At 41.0% G+C, this 20,721-nt stretch overlaps 1 protein-coding gene across 1 annotated transcript in view; it reads left to right on the forward strand.

Annotated features, from left to right (window-relative positions):
* SNTB1 (syntrophin beta 1) overlaps nt 1-20,721 on the forward strand; it is a 114,430-nt gene that overhangs the window by 46,903 nt on the left and 46,806 nt on the right. The window contains exon 2 of the mRNA XM_061447795.1: nt 11,495-11,711. Coding sequence (XP_061303779.1) covers nt 11,495-11,711 — 217 coding nt within the window. The remainder of the gene's footprint in view (nt 1-11,494; nt 11,712-20,721) is intronic.

A 20,721-nucleotide genomic window follows, 5' to 3' on the forward strand; every position in this document is an offset into this window, starting at 1 on the left:
AGGTACAAACAAATTAGCATTCTTGTCACTGATGAAATAAAAGTTTTTCTCTGTGATGATTTGAGCTGGGGTTGCAGCCCTTGGAAGCTCAGCTGGGAATTGCCAGGTTTCTTTTCCAGCCTCTGTTATCAGCCTCCTGTGCTAGTTGACCAAAATGTACTTGGCAGGCAGATCGCGGGCTCTTGAAAAACAATAGGTTGTACTGTGTTAACCTGGCTTTGACCTAACGTGGAACAGTCAAAACTGGCATTTGGTGTAGTGAGCAAATGTGGTTTGATGTGCCAAGTCAGCTGCACTTGCTGCTGAGACCAACCTGGGTCTGTCTTGTCCTGAAGAGAAGTGGGGGGACCATGCTGGCCCCAGCATTGGTGTTATACCAGGTGACTCTCAGTAATTCTCTGTAAAAAAGCTTGAATGAAGCAGGGAATTACTTTCCCCTTAAATTGAAGATTAATGCGATTTTTTCTGGGGCAGCAAACATTGCTTGTTTTCTGGATGGATAAAGTGTCCACTGAAACAGGATTATATTTACATTATTATTGCAGGGCGATCTGTGAAATAGGCTTTCTGTACTACAGTAAAGAGCCATGACCCCTTGCAGAGTTATCTTTTAAGCTGCATGCTAAACCCATGGGGGCTTATGGCTCAGAGCTAATGGGGATTTAACTTCTCACTGAAAGGAATTTGAGGCCTAACCCTATTTAGGTGCTCTTTGCTCTATTGATTAAATGCCCAGTCCACCTCAAAAAACCTAATAGAATCATAACTATATAAATTTTCCATCTGACAAAATGGGTGCTGGGGACACTTCATGCAATATTTATTAGAAAAGGAGTTTCATCTCAAAAAGACATTTTAAATCAAAATGTCAATTCAAAGTACTATTTATTTGTAGGGAAAGAAGTGAATTTGAATGAGAATGTATTTTTCAGAGCAAACCACAAAATCATTTAATGGGAAAAATAAAAATCAGTTTCTAAATTGAGGATTTTAATGAGGATTTTCACTGCTTCTCTTGTTCCCTTTGTTCACTAATTCATTTCTGAGATCCTGTTTGCAGAATAGTTTTAAATGATGCTATTTCAAAGTAAGAAACCTGCTCTACCCTCAACCCCAGTCTTTCTCTTCACCTCCAAATTGTATCATTCACTGGAGTTCTAGGAGGACTCTGTTCCATCAGGGAACATTGGCATTTTTTAAGATACAGTAAGGGGATGAGAATAGAAGATCTGGCATATTGGTAAGAGTCTTTGGGCTTCAAGAAGCAGCACATGATGCCGTGCGTAGTCCTGTGGCAGCACAGTTGGATTTCAGTTGGTCTCTTTGGGGGCCTGTAATTCTGAGAATTTCCTGTGCTTTCTGAATACCTTTCAGCCAGTGCTAATGACTACTGTGCTTATTCTTTAATTGGTGTAGTTTGTTAGGGGCTTGGTGGCTTATTCCTAGAGAAAACCATAATCCCTGGGAGAAAAAGACTCCATTCAAATGGAATCCCAGGCACCGAGGTACAAAGATGTGGCTTAATTGTCCTTCTGTCTTCATAGTCCTCACTGAACACAGTCCTGCTTCCTCCACCACTTGAAATACAAGGGTTGGTGTCATGTGAGGTCTTGTGTTCTTTCCAATGCCTCAGTGAGCAGTCTGTCTGTTTCAGGTGGTTTTCTCCTAGCCTGTAGACCAGCAAGGAGATATGTTTAGAGCCAAACCTCAATCAGGTCAGCCACTCTTCTGCTGTGACAAATGTCTTGAGGTGGAGAAAGGGCAGAGCTGGTGTGCTTCTCCCGTTGAATTGTGGTGTTGCTGCAGCCTGGAGATGGTAGTTTTTGATGGAGCGAATTGATTTCTGTGGGCTAACAGTGTAAAACCGGTTGCATGCTTCTCCAGATTTACCAAACTGTGTTATGCCTAGTTGAAATGAGAAAAGGAAAAAGAGGCAGGCAGGCATACAGGCATTTACAGTCCAAGTCACTGAACTTCAATAGCATTCATATTTATCAATCTGTTTATCTAGTTGTATTTATATACCTGTACTGTTATAGATGTGAATGAAATTTATGATCACTGGTATTTGCGTGTTCTAGATATGGCTTTTGTTTTTTCCTGTTGGTAAGGTTGCAAACTAAAACATTCCCCAAAATAAGGGCTTATGTGTAGATATGATGCCTGTCAATGGATAGCCCAGCCACAGGTAACAAGTTCTTAGCTGAAGGAGTGCCCTGAGTTTGTTCATTTTCAAAGCTTTTGGTGTTGTCCAATGAAGAAAGGAAATGATGAGCTTTGAATTTTTCCAAGTGACTGCAGCCCTGCTCTTCAAAATAAATCATCTTGGAAGGACCTTGGAATGTCTTCGAGGTCTTCACTAGGGAGAAGATTGTAGGCATTGTGAATCTGGTTTTCACTGGCACTGAGATCCTTTTGGGTTGTTTGAAAATGAAAAGTCATAAAGGGGTAGAAATTTAAGTTTATTGCAGAGAACTCTGTCACTGACTTACTGCATGACTTTGAGGAAGGCATTTTAAACTTGTCTGCATCAGTTTAGCCATCTGTAAAACAGGTACAATCATACACAGCATAATTTCCCTCAGTGAGTGCCATTTTCAGTCTATCCTGTACTACTTAATGATTTGTGTGACTGCTGAAATAACACCAAGCTCTAAAACCGTAATGCCCTTATGTATTTTTTTACATAATCACTAGTGGTTGAATTATTTGTTCTGACACTTGAGATTACTCATGTAAATAGAAAAATTACAGCATGCTGGCGATGCCAGACACCTTGAATTCCATCTGAGTGTGTGGGTGATTGGAGAGGGATCTATAAATACTAACAGAGGGGGAAACAACAAGCATGAGCAGCACATGAGAAATTCTGAATCAATTTATTCCTCAGATTTAGAGAAAAGATTTGAAAATTGAGCAAACTGGTCTAGTGGAAGGTGTCCCTGCCCATGGCAGGGGATTTGGAACTGGACAATCTTTTAGGTCCCTTCCAACCCAAACCATTCTATGATATAAAATATCAAGATTGGTAGGAGACAGTCCTTAGGAATCTGAGTACTGCAGGTCCACTGAAGAAATGTATTTTGCTCCATTGCTATGCTTTGTGTGAAGCCATGTTTTTCTGATGTACTTTGAGTAGAGTTACAAGCAGTATGATGACTTAGTCCTACTATCATGGGACTAAAATCTACTTTTTATCATTTTCTAACTTATGAAGCATTCTGCCTTGGAGACAAGCAGCAGCTCTGGTTTGATTATCAGTGGGTGACTCACAGGTCCCACAATGCTTTTTCTCAAAATGTGACTGCTATTTTTCATGTTCAGCTCCCAAATTGCCTGTTACAGATGTTTTCCACTTCCATTATGAATGATTTGCATAGTTCCGATTGTGGAGTTCAGAATGTCACACAGTGATGTAGCGAGTGAGCTGTGCCACATTTTAAATAAAATCGTAAGTTATAAAGCTACTGTAAGTTATATAGCTACTGCTTGCAGGTTTTGAGAGTAATCTTCTTTGATTTTTAGTTTATTAGATAAGGGACGTTTGTTCAATGCAGCTGCTCCCTGTTCTCCAGTGAGTAGTCTTTGAGTACATACTCTTCAAGATAGCATCAGTGTCTCCTTCTAGGTCAAGCTGTAAGCATTTCCTTTTTAACCAAACATTGTATTTCTGGAGTCTACAGAAGATTTACAAGGTAAAATCTGTCTGCATATATTTGGGGGGAGTATGTAGTTTTTGGAAGGCTGGTGAATAGCTTATGGGACCTTTCCACTAGAATTCACGCATTTATCGTTACCGACATATCACAAACCAGAACTGAATATATCTGATTTATTGAAACAGAAACTTCGAAATTTAAAATGAACTAAATCACTTGAAGGAAACTGTAACAAATTCTGTGTAGTAGATCTGAGTAATGGAAATTATAACAGAAAGTATTGAGCAGCGTCAACTGTAAAGTCTGCATTTAGTTTATTATTAATTTACTGGTTTGAAATTCTTCTCTACCAGATTACTGACAACCTGTGACTGCTTTTGATCACTCCATCAGCTCAAGTGCTAGAAAGTGTCACATATTTGGACCTTTGAAGCGTTAGGCTTCATTGTGATTCTGTGTCAAACAATTTTGTGTCTGCTTAGTTTCTGTTAATTTATTTCTAACAGAAACAAAAATCTCGCCCTGACATTGAAATTAGTCCTGCTTCCTAGCCTCAAATATGGACTTCATTATTAGAACCCCGTGATGTAACTTACAAAGGAGCTTAAAAGGGGTAGGTGGCAGTGACGTGTTCTTGGTGACATCAGGGAAAAGCGGGTGGAAAATGTTGTCTGCAAGGGAAGCTTTCAGGCTAATATAGACCAGAGGAGTCTAAGTTGTGTGCTTTGCTCATCCTTGCTCTATATGGAGTAAAAAACCGTGGCTTTGTGGAGGAATGAACATGGATAAATACTTACTAGGTTTTGCAGTTGACAAATTTGATATGCTACATGACATTTTAAGCCTTCATACCCTAGAAACATTTGCATTGAAGAAACTCAGAAAGGGTCAAACAAATGTTTACTGAAGGGGAATATCAGTGGCTCAATCAGCCTGCATCATAGACTGACATAGACATAGGCCATCTCAGGAAAGGGAACAAGAAAAGTAACTCTCTGAAGAATTGTTGGTGTTATACGGAAGTATGAATGGCCCAGGAACGTAATATCCAGTGAAAATCAGAGTGGAAAAGGGGTGTCCCAGGGTGCAGACTGGAAGAAGGCAACCACAGGGGCTGCCCATGCCTCCTGCCAAGACTCACCACTGAGTTTCCTCCTACAGTTTCTTAACTTCTGAGATACCTTTGGTGGTGTTTACGTTTTTTGAGACCCGCTGTGGATAACACAGTGTGGCTGGTCCCTGTGCTGTATTTGGATTATCAAACTCATGAGGTTTCACAGACTGCATTCTTGCATGGCTTCCCAAGAGAATCCTGTTTTCTCCCATTTTCTTCTATTTGATGGAGGTCTGGATGTGCTGGTCCCTTGGTCTACTGTCTGGACCTCAAGTCTTCTTACATCATTGATGAAGAAATTCTCTTAACCATGCAGAATTGCTGATTGCAAGCTGCTATGAACAAGGACTGCCTTCACTTTTTCGGTGCAAGTGTGTGATGATGATACCCAACCTGTCTGTAGCCCACTGAAAGCTTGAACTTGAAGCCTGGCTGCTTACCGGCGGCCTTTTGGTACCAATTGCTAATGCCCTCCCTTTCAGTAAGCTTCATCTTAAAGGTGTGTTTGTCTTCTGGATCTTTCTGAAGTTACTCTTTCAAAACATTCATTCATGTCTTCCATATGAAAAAATGTAATAAGTGAATTGAATACACTGAATGTATTTTAAAAAGGATTTTTAAAGCAGAGCATTGCAATTTGAATCCGAGCCTGTCTCTCTAAGGGCTGAACAACATACACTGAATTCAGCTGAATTAACTTTAAATCAGCAGAAAATGGTAAATTCAGCTTAATCTCACTACATTATGAGAAATGGACAAAGCATAAAGAGGCTTGTATTCTCGCAAGGTGTGTATTTTGACTACATTTGTATCATCTCCCAGAGGTGGAAATCTGATTCTCTTGCCAGATCAAGAGGTTTACTATTTCAAATCCCTTTCAGCACAGCGGGAAAGCAGATGATGTTAATAGATGTTACCTGTCTAAGTGTAGTAACAGATGTTTCTGTAGGAAATGGAGTGGAAACACTCTCAAGCAGGATCGTTGACTGGTTTTTGCTTTATGCCCGTATTAAAGCCGATGAAAGAGGGTTATGCGACACATTTTCTTAGATGATCTGCTTAATAAACTCTTTTCTATAAGTATTTGGTCTTAGTTTTGATGATGGCACAAGCAGCTGGACAAATTCTCTTCTCATTTTTATAGATTTCTTCACTGTAGGTTTGCTCACATTTAATGGAAATTTGATCTCTTAACTTAAATCCTAGCAGGGAAATTCTGGTATCATGATACTGAATTAGTTTTAATACACTGGACCTTTCTCCAGCTCTGTTAATCTCCGTTCCATTGACAATAGTGTAAAATACTCTGCATTTATGTTGTCATTGCGTGGCCACAGTTTGTAAAACCTGTAGCGAGACTTCTCCTTTCGGTTACAAGTAGCTTTGATACCATGTGGGGGATTTTAATTTGTGCCTTACCGAAACTGCTAGACTGCAAATTCTGTAGACTGCAAATTCTGTGGTTTTAGTGTTTCATCAAGCAAAACACCACAGTCATGCTGAGTGATTGACTTGCTTGGCTGATTTTTCCCTTCTGAAGGCCATATACCCACAGTGATTACATCTAGGTTTTGCTATCATCCCCTTTTTTTATTTTTGGGACAGTATTACTTCAGCAGCTGTTACATGGCTCTGTGTTATTAACTTGGACTTGTAGTGGTGCTATCTACAACCTCAGAAGTGTTCGTCTTCACTGATTACCTCCTTTCCAGCTGGGAGCTGCATTCCTGCAGGTTGGACCTCCTCTAGTTCTGCATTAGCAGCTCTTTTCAAACTAACCAAGCATCATTTTTGTATGAAAAGTTTTGTATGCCATGCTGCCTGCAACACTCTTGCAGATGTTTTGGTCTGCTCACTTCAGCACAGAGGAGTCAAACAGCCCCTTCGTACTGAGTAAGCTGATAAAAGCAGTTGATCTCGTTATGTTCAACTTGTGGGCTTGAGTGACTCCAAAGGTTGATTTCTACATGCAGTCTTAAAACATCTTAAATATGGTGGAGGGCTTGCCTAGCTTCTCATCTCTGGGCCATCTTTTACCCTGGAAGAAACTAGACCAGATGAAGGTGAATTTATGGGAACTTTAGAAAACTTAGCTTTAGGTAGCAGTAACATTATCATATTGCTTGAAAATAGCCTCAAGCGGTTTCTGGGTGATGTTTTCTGTTTATCTTTGGTAGTTGTCTTTGCGTACTTACTTAGGAGAGAACAAATGCATAAAGAGGAGACTCTGTTCTTTTCCCCTGCAAAGGGAAATTCCTTGATCGTCATTCTTCAAACAGCAGATTTGGGTATGTTGTTCCTTTTGCTTTCATATTGTAAACCTACATATCCTGTCCTCATTCCTGTAGTACGAAAGAGCTTTTCTCGGGAGTGCTGGCTTCTCTTCAGTGGTCTTTTGTCTTCCCTCCTAGGAAACAGTTTGAATGTGTCAGAAGAGTCCTAGTTCCTCAGCACTGAGTCTGGCCAAGAACCTAACCACATTGGTCTGTAGTATTTCTCTCATTAAAAGCCTGCTTCTTCCCCTCAGAAAAGTCAATTGTGAATGTAACAAAAGATTAATTGTGGATACTTGGGATTTGGCAGAAGTGCGAATAAATGAAGTGCTTTTTTGGAAGCTGTCTTGCAGATCAAAATATAAATGCAAAGGATTTCAATGTGTATCAGTGGATTATTTAATTTGATTGCCACTTCCCTTCCTCTTCATTTTGTGGGGAGGGGTGCTCCGGAGATTGGAATTTTAATTACTTGACCACAGTTTCTTATTAGTCTGCACCAAAAGGGTATGGATCATTAATTAGTACTGAATAGAAGGGTCTCTGAGGTTGAGCTATAGCATCAAACGGAGGAGTTTAGGCAATGCTTGCCTGAAATTATAGTCTATCAGTAAATTGAGTTATAATAATGAAACCATTAGATTTTTTTTCTCAGTCCCTGCATGTTAGTTTCTGTGTTTGCAGAGTACATTCTGGTGGGCTGAAGGAATTGTAGCATTTTGATAAGATATATATTTAATGTTTGTATATATATTAGACATGTATCTGTTCTGAAGGCATATATATGCATGCATGCCTATAGAATAGTTATACGTAATTCAGAGTTGCTATACAATGGCATGCCTTATTTAATTTTATTAGCTGTTTTGGGGGTTTAACCCATTAGGTAGTTTCATTGGCAATATATAAAAACAGTGTTCTGCATAGCAGCTTCCTTTTTCAGGTGGTACCTGGATTTGTGCTACTGCATCCAAAGGGAAATCTAGCTCTTGCTAGATTGTGTAATGGTCTGAAAACAGAATATTATCCACATTATTACTTTAACATCCAATAATCGGTATCATGTTTTTTCTGTTTTTAAAATTCGATGATGAAAGTGATCTGTATAACTTCATTTATACTTTAACTTTTCTGCAAGATTCCGGGATTGTGCAGTGTGGAGTAGGAATACGCCTATAACATGTATTGGTATCAACTTGTTTATTCTATGTGGGTTAAGAACTGGTTATGGACAGGCTGCAAAATGCAGACACGTATGGGGTCGCCATAAATTGCTGTGTGTGTAGTAGGGTTACTGGTGCATCGGTATAAGCCAGAGTATTTGCATTCTGCAGTATTTGCATCCAGAGTTTAGAGGTAAACAGGAAATAATGGCTGATAAAACTTATGAATCATCTGGACACCATGTGCCTTATTGTAGCTAAATTTATAGACTGGACTTTGGTTATGGACATGTAATTATGGATATTGATGGAGCAAATGGAAAACAGTGGCTCTGAAAATTTAAATAATACAAAAAATTGTATAAATGGATCAGTTCTGCCACTCCCATATTCCATTTATATGTATCCATCTGATGACTTTTAAAATATGAAACACATTTGGATATGCAAGAGCCAGAAAGTCTGGGCTGTAAGACCCAGCAGAATTCAGGAATGAATATACAGAGCTGTACTTTTATTTAGACAGAAGCAGGAAGTAATTAGAAACTACTAAAATCAATGTGTTTTTTGACAGAAAACCTATATTCACTTTATTTTGTAATTATTTTATAGAATTTTGTAGGAGGATGGTGTTCAGCAGTTTACCAGTACATTAATGGGTCATACAAGTCTCTGGGGCTGAGAAAACATCTCCTGTTGAGAGTTTGTAGAAACTGGATGTCTGGGAGTTCAGTAGTTGGCAGGAGTTTTCATAGTTCATTTTTCCTCAAGGTGATTTTCTTGGCTTTTGCTGTGTTTGAGACTCAGTTTGTGGAAAGAGGGTTGTGTTTCTGCTCTCCTCTCCTGCTCCTGCTTCCTCTTTCACAGGAGTTCCTGTGAAATGGTACAGCTGCCTGACACAAATTCACTGGTGCCTCACATGGAAACTTGGCTTCTTGGCACATGGAAGGAACGGTTCTTTTCTTCTGTCCCTGTCTCTGGGGAATTAAATTCACATTTTGTGTTCCTGCTTAGGTTTAGAGCCAAGTTTTTCACTTCAACTTCCTTCCTCCCCCTGCCCCTCTCTCCTTTCCTTAATTAAAAAGATGCTCAGGTCGAGTGCATATAGCTGCAGCTGAAAAAGGATGAAAATAGCACAAATGAAATAGCTACACTATTGAAACCTGGACCTTTATTTAGCCTCACATCTGCTGCCATGTCACTGTAATGGAGTTCAAAAGCTGACTGGATTACTTTTTTTCAACAGATTAATCCATAATCGCTAAATTTAAAGGGAACAAATTTTTGTTTGGAGTCAAACATGGGTTTTTACCGCTTCAGCTGTTCCTTCCATCTAAGTTATCGACAAAGTCATATTCATTCAGTGTAAACAGGAATAGATTTGTTACATCTGTATGTGTTCAGTCTCCCCGTTTCCCAGTACATCCAAACTGAGATGCTGACATACAAACTGAGATGCTGGCTGCTAAAGCCAATACCCGTGTGACATTGGCTAAAGGGGCTTATTTTCAGCATCTTTGAAAGTCAGCTAATTTATGGAGTACTCAAGGATGAGCACTGGTTTTGAGAGTTAGGTGACAGAGGTTTTTAGATAATGGGCTCCAGGTAGGTGTCTACAAAAAGATAAAAAAATCAATCTCAACCACTTTTTCTTAAATAGTTTCTGGAAGCATGGAAGAATCCTATGCTGGCTCTTCCCTTAGCAGGAGAAGTTAATTGCAAAAATTGCTCAGAATAGTATGGGGCAAAGAAATCTAACCAGCATAGTTGGGTAGGACAGCATTTCTGATAAATCACAAATGGCTCTCCTCACAGAGGAATATCCTGTAAAATACCTAAAGTCCTTATAATGGAAGTTAATAGATTTTTTTTTATTTTTTTTTTTACAAAAGAAGAAATGGCAAGAATTGAACTGAAGAGTTTTAGAGAAAAGATGGCAATGTCTGCTCACAGAGCCTGGACTCTAGTTTTGCACAGATACTGCTCTTGGTAAAGCTATTATGAAGTGCCTTTAAAATACTGCTGCTGAAAATACCTTATCTGTGGCTTTGACAGAAGCACAGTGTTCTTCTCCACTCCTCTGAATACTTCCCTTGCTTTCACTTTGAACTTAAAAACATCAGTCTGCTTTCCCTAATTTAACCTCCTTCACCACAGTGCCCTTTTATAATTTACCCATCTTTTTGTTACTCCGTCATTCCCAGTTTCTTCAGGCAAGCTCACATGATGATCTGAATGGTTTCCTTGAAATCTTCTCTCACAGCATTTTCATAACTCCTTAAGCTCATGGTGCTCCTGCCCTTTTCAATTCACGTTGTCACTGTTTAAGTCATGGGTACCATCGAGGGGCAACAGCCAGTTAAGCAGCCACAGGGATGTACATTGGAGAGCTAAGCTCTGTCAGGTTCGTGAAGGCTGGCAGATTTGCCAAACACATGAAAAGCAAAAGCAGAATTGATCTTGAAGTGCTGAAATAATACTGAAAAAAAGGGAAAATGCTGTAATATTTGCTTGCATAAAGAGAGGAATATAAAGTATGAGTGTGAAAGAGGTATTTTTGAATACATTAAAAATCATTTGGGAATCCTACATTCACTTTCCCTATACACACTGGAAAAAAACATTGGAAGAGGCTGAGAAGAGATCTAATCTGACACCTCCACTCTCACAAAGGGCTCAGACTCAATTTATTTTCCCCCAAGAGAAGGCTAAGAGGTGAACTGGTTCTTGTTTATTCCATATATAGATAAAAGTAGATCAGCTAAAACTGCTTCTCAGCAAGCAGAATAGCTGTTGAGATCAGTGGCATGACAATGACAAGCGTGAACCAGAAGTGAGATGTGAATTTGCAGCACTGGGAGTATCACTGGAACATTTTAGATAGCGGAATAATAGATTCACTGCCACTTGTTTGAATGTCTTTCTTAAAAACTTCCCAGTACCTCAGCTATGAGGTCATGGCTTCTGTGCACAGGAATGGATGCATGAGGACTTAACAGCCTGTGAAGTAGTGATTGGATGGCTCTCCTGGCCTTATACTAGCTATACGTCTTATATTACCTATTCTTGTTCTTTTCCCTTGTTTTACTCCTTGCACCATACTGAGATTGTCAGCAGTCAGATCTCCCTCTTCTCTATTTGCACAGCTTCCAATGCTCTGATGCTGGACAAGTCGAAATAATAAATGGCGCTGAGGGTTGATACCAGTTCAAAGAACTCACTTGGGATGCAACTACTGAATATCCATTTATTTATTGCTTTCCTTTCTGTTTTCCTTTTCCACAGTGAAATACATGAGAGAAGCGACCCCCTATGTGAAGAAAGGCTCCCCTGTTTCAGAAATTGGATGGGAGACACCTCCTCCTGAGTCTCCCCGCCTGGGTTGTGCCTCTGCTGACCCACTGTCGCAGCTTTCGCTCTCCATCCACAGAGACAAGAAGACGATACCGCTCAAGATGTGCTATGTGACGCGCAACATGGCAGTGTCAGACCCTGAAAACAGGTAAGCAGGGGATTTGCCTGGGGCTGGGATTTGGCCTTTTCAGCATTGGGGTGGGTAAACAGGAGCTGGCAATGGGCTCTGGACACACACAGCAACGCAGTGAGGGTGGGTGGTGGTGTCTGAGCCACATGGTGCTGGGTTCAGCTTTTGCATTGTATTAGAGAAACCTGTCAGTGCAGTAATCCAACATTTCTATTAGAAATAGAATCTCAGGGGTTCGTTTCCATCCTGATAAAGTGTCTGCTTTTGAAGTAAGAGACGCTGTACGCAGTAATTGGTTCCATCCTTGGGGCTGGCTTAATCTAATTGCGCTAAATTACATTTTCTTTCCTTTTTCAATGATTATTATTTTAAGAATGGCCTGTTTTGTCCATTCAGTTCTGGGCATGTAAGTCAAGAATAGGAGAAAAGTTCCACTTACAAGACAGTAATGGGGAATTTCTGTGAATTCTTGGTTTGGATTTTTTTATAATGCTAAAAATAGGATGAGCTCTTACCAGCTCTTATTTATAACATATGTGGAACAGCTGCACCACACCAGCACACTCTCTGATCCCTGCTCTCCCAGCTGCTGATATAAAGGGACCAGTCAAGTCAATAACACAGACTTGATTCTTCCATCCAAATAATGGCTTTTTTGTTTTCCTACAGTGTGTTGGCTTGCTCAGAAGCTGGGTGTAATGCCTTTGATTCTCAGCACTTACAGAAGGATAAAGGGGAAAAGGAGAGAGCAAAATGGGGTTTGGGGTTCCCTTGTAATCTCCTGCACGTAATTCAGAAACTATATCAGTATCTGTGTCATTTTCTTTCTTTTTTTTTTTTATATTTGTCTGACTTTAAGTTCTCCCCACCCTGCCCCCTTGCTTTATTGTTTAGTATTGCTTTACTTTGCTTCTGCCTTTCATCTGACCAAGTGGTTACCACCAGAGTCAGTGATAACCGGCCACAATCATAAGTGCAATTTTAAAAGAGCAATTACCCAAGCAGTCTTTCTCAAGTTTAAATCAAGGTGGTTATTGATAGAGGTCACTCTTTTTTTCATATATACATGAAATATATATATATGTGTTTATATATATATGTATGTATAGCTTGAGATGTTGAGGTTTGCCAGCTGTACCACTAGCGTGAGAATTTGGAGTTCTCTCTGCCTTAGAGCATATTATAAAAATACCCATGCAGGTCGCATTGTTTGAATCAGCACTGTGTAACGATGCTTTACACATGTTGGCTTCATTCTTTTAGCATTTTTCCCCGCTTTTTTTGAACTATATTGTAATTCTCAGCTTCTGTCACTGTCCTGGTCCTCAGCTTTGTTTGAAGGCCAAGAGGACTGATTCAGGACACACTCATTTCTCATGGTACATCTGCAACAGAGCTGACTTTTTCAAGGCGCGCTACAAATATGTGTGTTCTTAGGTGTAACTAGGAAGTAACATGTGAGAGAGTCATACTGCTTGTTGTCATGGTTTTAATTTTTGTTGCTGTCACGTCCTGTGGAAAGAGTGACTCCTGATTTTCACTGCAGTCCAAAACCGTGCAGAGTACAGTCTAAGGCAGATTTTTCCATCTGAACACACAGTACCTCCCCTTTGTGCTAGCTGCAGTGTAATAGCAGCATCCCATCGATTTGCATCTTTACCTATTTCAGGTTTTCTTAACAATTCTGAGTACTGGATCTGATACTTCTTAGTGGAAATGCTATAACAATGCAGCCACCCATTTGCACTGGAATGTCTCAGTGGTGCGTTGACCGTGGCTGGATGTTGGGTGTCTGCAGAGCTGCTCCTCTGACATTCTCACTCCTCTCTCTGGCTGCAGTTGTTCCTTCCTTTGCAGCAACTTTTCCCCTTCTAAAATACATTATCCCAGAGATTTTACCACTATTGCTGCTGAGCTCAGCCTTGGCCAGTGGTGGGTCCGTCTTTGAGCTATGTGGAATTGGTTCTGTCAGACATGGGGAGCGCTTCTAGCAGCCTGTCAAAGAAAACACCCCTGTACCCCCTCGCTGCCAAAACCTTGCCATGGAAACCCAATATATTATCCCAAGATAGTAATCTGATTCCACAAAAATAGTTTGATCTTCATTCACAGCAGAGCCCAAACCATGTCCTTACATGCTTATGGCACTTCTGTTTTATAACCCAGTGACCTGACACACATAGATCTTGGAACTGATGGTGTCACTTTGCTGGATGGCTTTGAAGAGCCCTGCTGACAGGCTGCCAAAGCCTGTGCTGTCCATAAAAGGACTCCTCAGGACTATAGCTGAGCTAGTTTTCCTCTAAGTCCAAGCGTGGGCATAGAAAACATGAGTTTTCCATCACAGATATTACTCCAGTGCAGGCTGGAGATCATGTCATAGCAGGGTTGTGGGACCAGGCTGACCTGGTTTGGTGTTCAGCATGAGAAGATATCTGTGCTAAAGGACCCAGAAGGAAATACCTACTTTTTGGCACTGAATCGTCTCCACTTGTTAGAAAGATGGAGTGAAATGTAGGTTTAATGGTCTTGAAGGAAGCTATGTATATGGTTTTCCCGCTAGAGCTGGTAGCCCTGCACAGGATTTCTGCTTCTCCTTGAAGAGTGGCCCCAGTTAAGAGATTCTGTGTCTACTCTGTGGTGGTTTGGGAGCAAAGTTTAGTGCTTCTAGAGCCAGCATTTCACCTAACCTGTCTGTGGGTTCACTCTGAAGGAGGTAGGGGATTGTCTTGCCTGTTACCTGATTAAAAAAGCTGTAAGAGACCGAGAGGAAAATCTTTAATACAAACCAATGCCAAAATGAATGTATAAGATTTTTCTTTTTTAATAGTACAAACATGGTAACAGCAGAAAGGATGCAGAGCATCTTAGTGGCATCTATGTCATTCTCCTCTAGACACAGGTGCCATTGTTACATTTCAGGCTGGAAGAAACTAGGTTAAAATAATTGCTACTTAAATCTGTCCTTTTACTCTGTTTCTTGTTTTTTTTTTTTACCTGAAATTTTACTGATAAGTGTCTTTGGTGGCAGCATTAAAGTTTAATGTCAGGCTGAAAAGGAGGAGCATCCCCTTCCAATGAAAGGGCATGTGAGAGTGGTCTCAGCTAATAATATCAATAAGCAGTAAATCTTACTGCAGGATAAAAAGCTTTTCATCAACTTGTAATGTTGATATTAAGGAATAGAAAAAAAAATAGGTCTCTGAGGTGAAATTTGTTCTGTTGGTGCTTTTAAAGTCTTGGGACATAATACAAAGGTACTTACAGACACAGCACAGGAGACATGACATTCTCTGGAGGAATGAGGCCATGCTGCATGGACTAAAAATGTTTCCTCATCTGCTTTTGAAATCACCCTAAAATCCTCCTTGCATTTCATTCAGCCAAAGCCAGGAAGTGTGGGCCTGATCCTGCCAGCACTTAGTGTGTTTCGAAGCTAGGAAAAAAGAGCCAAGACAGATTCCCAGTAATATGTTGCTGGCTGCCAGCTGCATGCAGTGGCAGTGCTGCAGCAAGCACGGTGCAGCTTGTAGACTTCACACCAGGACACATGGAGGAATAGATAAGGAACTTCCTTTATCTGTTGTCTAATTCATGGCTGGACTGAGAATTACGACTGGAAGGTAGAGTTGCGCAGATACGTGTTAAAGGTGACAGAAGGACTGGCTGGTATCAATTCAGACTGGGCTCTACGCACTGAGCTGCATCTGGGAATTACCCAAGCTTCCCAAGACAACAGGGAGGTGTAAGACAGACTGAGACGTGTTTCCTCCAAAGGCAGCTACAGACTTAAGCTGCTTCATTACTTTCATTAATTTTAATTTTCTTTTTTCATTGATTCATGGAAGGAAGTACTTGCAAGATTTACTGCAAAGCTGTTGCTCTCCAGAACTGAACCTATCCACACATTTGCATTAACACGTTTTTTTCTTTCATTATTTAATAACATGTCAGTAATGTGCAGTAACAGGGTCAGTGAAATACAACATTTTGAATTGTAATTGACGTGTAAGCATTTATGCAAGCATAATACAGCCCTGTGCAATTCTGAAATGGCATTTCAAAGTATTAAATACAAAACCAAATTATGGTGAATTTGGATGTATTGATTATTGTTGCAGTAAGGCATGAAAACAAAAGTTGAGGCTTCTTTGAAATGAGAACTGAGTTTCAGCTAGGTTTCATATGACACAGTAAAAACTAGTCCTTGTGCCAAAACACTTGATCCGTGAATGCTGATAACAAACATAAGAAGTTAGCAGAACAGCATGAAGATGAAATAAAGAGACAAACTTCTTTAAGTAGAAGAATCTGTGACACTAGCATAGGACTATATACACTATAGAGCACTGCCCAATGATTGACTTTATGAATGCATTTCTGATGCTTCCCATTTGCAGCTGTGAGGCTAATTGATTATTTAAGGTGATGTCTGGAGTGCTAGTGGAAAATTATAAAAGATGCATGTAGGTTGGGATGTGCCAGCACTCCCAGGTTCACTGCTGATCCAAAGCACAACCATTTTTCTTCAAAAGGACTACAAGACTTAACATATTCAAACTGGACATTAGGAAGCATTTTTGTACCAAAAGTGGTGGTCAGACACTGGAACAGGCTTCCTAGAGAGGTGGCTGATGCCCCAAACCTGAGTGTTTAAGAGGCGTTTGGACAATGATCTTAATAACATGCTTTCACTTTTGGTCAGCCCTAAAGTGGTCAGGTAGTTGGACTAGATGATCATTGTAGGTCCCTTCCAACTGAACTATTCTAGTCTAGTCTGTTCTGTTTGAAGGAGGAGTGATAGCCATTTAGCTCTTGCACCTCTTCAAGCTCGTGCTGGTACAATTTAAGAGTGACCAAGGAGGTGGGGAAGCAAGTATTAGGCAATGGAGAAGAGTCTGGATGTCTCGTTGATGAACGTGTGGGCTGACTCATGCCTCCACCCTGACTGTTTCCTGCTGGGTAAACAGGACCATACTTCGATATTGCCAGGCACAAGCAGCCACTGGTATACAAAGAAAAGGCTGGATTCTCCTTGAACAGAGTGTGGTTTAGGTGAGCAGTTTCACACCCAGGTTTTTTTCCCCACTGATGAGGGAGCAGATCCTCCCTAGTCCTGTACCTGTTGTGGGGCTGACAGAGAGCAGGGTGCTGCCACAGTGACCATCGTACCCAAAATGAGTTATGGCTGCTCTTGTAGACTTTAGGTCCCATTTGTCTTGTTCTTTTGCCTCTTTCCTCTTTAAGAGGCAGTTTGATAACACTGGGCTCAGCCAGTGGCACTGGCTCCTGGTAGAAGCACACAGATGGAGTGGAGGGCTGGGCAAAGGCTGAGTCCAGGACCCAAGACTATGGTGATGGACTGTTTCCGTCACAGCATGCGGGAGCTGTGTCAGCCCTGGGTGGACACCAGCAGTTCTGTGGGGCTTCCTGGGGATGTAGAAATCTTTTGTTCCTAATGGACGGTGAAGATTTAGCAGGACAGGCCTCTGATTTAGGAAACAGGTCTTTTTTTTTGTTACCGTGTGTTGTAGGTGGGCAAAAGAAAGCCACAGGACTTATGTATGCATGGGGGATAGAGTCAAAGGTAAAGATACTATAATGGGTGCATTACTGGTATAAAAAATATCTCCTTCCACAGCTCCTCAAGGAATTTGTCCCTTGTTCCATGTGCTGTTACTGAGCGGTTCTCTGGCTGTAAATAAAATCCCTGTGAAATGGAGAGGCTGTACTTAATTTGCAGTGTTGTTGTGAGCTACAGCTGGAGATCCTTGGATGAAAGGCATATAGTACTTAATTATTGTTATTGGTACAGACATGTTTTACTATTCAAATATCAGTAAGTCCTTTGAAGAAGTCACTGAGCTGGCTAGAGTCAAAGTCCTGATTTATATCCTGAATTTTTGTTACTTTTTTTTCCCCTGGTGGGCTGTGTTTATTATCTGTTTAGATTACTGTTAAATTAGGGAAGAAATCAACAATCCAACATTAAAGCAACTTGAAAGGATGTAATTGAAATCCAAAAAAGAACAGAAATTACTATAATCAGGGTGAAACTCTGGTTGACTCTCCTCTTACCCTTAAATCACCCTGTTGTGCTATCGCAGTGTGAATGGGCTGTTATAGAAGGATAATCTACCACTGTGAAGGCCTTTATATCCTTGCCTACAAAGGGTTGTGAATTTAAGATCAAGGTGAATGTGGGTTTTAACCTTAGCTCCCAACTATCTTACTGTTATGGATCCGAATCCTCCTTTTGTGTAAAGTTGGATGTTTCTTGTCATGTTCTTGTTTGTTTCTAGTACTGTAACTGCTTATCTGCCCCCAGATCTGCTCTTTACTGGAAGGGATGAATAAGTAGGTAGCACTTGAGATTTATCTACTGTTCTCTCCTTTCAAGCTGACAGAAGTTAGGTGGTTTAGCTAAAATGGCATTTGCAGCATCCCCTTCAATACCCTGAGGATAGAAGAAGGAAGAAGTTGGGATGTGGGGGAAAGGAGTGTGATAGATGAATGGCTGGGCATTGGGGAAGGCCCAATTTATATGCCCTCTCTAAGAATTGCATGGTTATGGGATCCTACTTCGTAGCCAGGATCAGTGCTTTCAGACATAGGGTTATGTGTGAGACCTGGAAGATTCCGTTTCTTCTCTTATAACAGAAGGCAATCATTAACTGCTAGAATTAATTGGCTCAGGCTGAGTTGATTTTCCTCTGTCATCTACATCATCTGCTTTCTGTGCAGCTCTGCAATTGCTGGTACATTTTGGAAGCTGTAGTCATCTGTCTTGATAAGGGGTAGTTTTCCAACCCTGGAGGAACTGGAGCTCTGAAGCCTGAAGGAGAAAGGGTGATCTTTTTTTTTTATTTTGGGGTTTATTTTTCATTATTGGGAATAGTTATTTTCTATCATGTGTGAAACTCCTCACCAGCCAAACAAGTCATCAGGTTTGCTTGGGGTTATATGAACTTACAGCTCAGCCTTACTTCCTTCTCAGGCTTCTGGAAGGCCAGAGATCAGACACCTCTAAGGACTATCTCTTCGGTAGAATTGAGCATTTTGGTCTCTCAAGTCAAATCACTAGCTGAGCTTCTGGAAGAAAACCCCACCCCAAACAACCCAAAGGCCATTTTCTCCAGAGCACCCTCAAGGGTATTCATTTACATAAATACATCAGCAAACCAGGTTGAACTTTGGATGTTCATTCACTTTTATTTACTTCAGGCTTAAATTTCGTACTGTCAAATCATGTTAAAATAGCTTTCTAATGTCCTACTGACCTGCTGTAGTCCCTGAGCAGCCTTTGAGATGTGAATTGCTGGGGGAATGTGCCAGGATTTGGGGACACAGTGGAAACCCCTGAGTTTTCAGCAGGGTGTTTGAGATACGAGTGTAGAACTGGACAGTTACAGCATGTCGTCACTGACCTTCAGTCTGTGCAGGTCCTGGTGAATCTGGGATTAGTCACATCTCATTTTCTTCTAAAACAAGTTGCATCTTTTCCCCTGACATAATGACACGGGACTTTCTCCCCTCCCCATCCTTGTGGGCCAGACAGGCGAGCTTCTGGTGTCCTTCACACCTCTAGCACAAATCGAATAGGAATGGGCAGAGCTCCTGCACACATTACTCGAAAAAAGTGTCTGTGCATGCAAACAGATATGTGAGCGTAAATAAAACTCTGTGCATGTGTCTGTGAACAGGATCGAATGTGGCCTGACAGGAATCAAATGTGTGACGGTGAGTGGGTGGCCAGGAAGGATGTGTGTGGTGGGGAGGTGGCAGTAGCGAAGCTGGCAGAATGCTTTCAGATGGAGTTTTGATTAAAACACCTTTTACCCAAGTCATTCTTTTCTGTGAAGATATTTAAATTATGAGTTTATGGAGGAAAAGAAGAGATGTTGGTGGGGTTTTGTGTTGTATTTTGGGTTTTTCTTCACACACTGCTTCAGTTACTTTTGAAATCAGAGAATTTCGATTGTTCCAAACAGCTCCAACTGTAGAGGATTGAGCTGAGGAAGAGAAATAGAAGCAAAGGAACTGGAAATTAATCAGGGGAGAGGGAACAAGAAGAAGAAACTGCCTTGAGAAATGCATGGAGGGAATAGAGAAGAACAAATTAAGAAAAAGTGATGGGCAAAGAAGCCAACTGACAACGTGAAGTGATGTACTTGGTGGAAGTGAAAACTGCAGCAGATTTAACTAGTGAAGGTTTTTGAAAAAAGGGAGAAAAATCAAAGCATTGAAGAGATGGGAAAAGAGAAATGCTTCAAGAAATATATGGCAGATTGAAGGGAAAGGAAGAGCAGTTGTGAGCGCTGCAGGGCAGGACAGAGGAGGGCAAACAGTTAATCATGTTTTATGTGTGTCTGCCTGTAAAGGTATGTATGTGCTGACATCCAAGCTGCCACTAAATAATGTTGGAGAGCAGTTTTAACACCCTTGAGATTTGCCAAACAAAGCAAGCTGATATGCAGGGGTTTCAGTTTACTGCCATGCTCCTTGTCCCCACAGTCTAACAGTGTTATGGCATGGAGCCAGTGACAGCCTCAAGACCCTTTTTCCTGCCTGGCTGTTGTCCTGTGCTCAGTGCTGGGCTTTCCCTTGCTTATCAGCAGGTCTGCAAATTGGATTTCAGTCTTACAGCTCTGATGGCCTGACCTGCCATTAATCAACGAGCAAGGTTTTCAGCTGGTGTACTTGAAGCTGCACGCTGTGTAATCACTTGTGTAGTAGCACATTGAAAACCACAGCCACAGCATGCTCCTTGGGGTGGTTTGCCATCATAGATGCCCCGCTCAGTGTTGGTAGGTACTGAGGATGGGCTTTAGTGCTTATTTTGTATGAACAGACATTGCTCTTTTAGTACCTTGTGGTCACATCTAGCTTTCGTATATGTTGCTGCTGATGGGAATTCTGATTTTCCTGTAGTAGGAATTGGGGAGAGTTACACTGAAGTTGTTACTTCTTCTCATCACTTGCATACAACTTTTACTTCAGTCTCTCAGTCTATTCAATGGGAAGATGA

Source organism: Pezoporus flaviventris, unplaced genomic scaffold, assembly GCF_033815535.1.
Source record: "Pezoporus flaviventris isolate CSIRO_AGI_PZ_B2104156 unplaced genomic scaffold, CSIRO_AGI_Pfla_v1 ptg000007l, whole genome shotgun sequence".
Taxonomy (NCBI): Eukaryota; Metazoa; Chordata; class Aves; order Psittaciformes; family Psittacidae; genus Pezoporus; species Pezoporus flaviventris.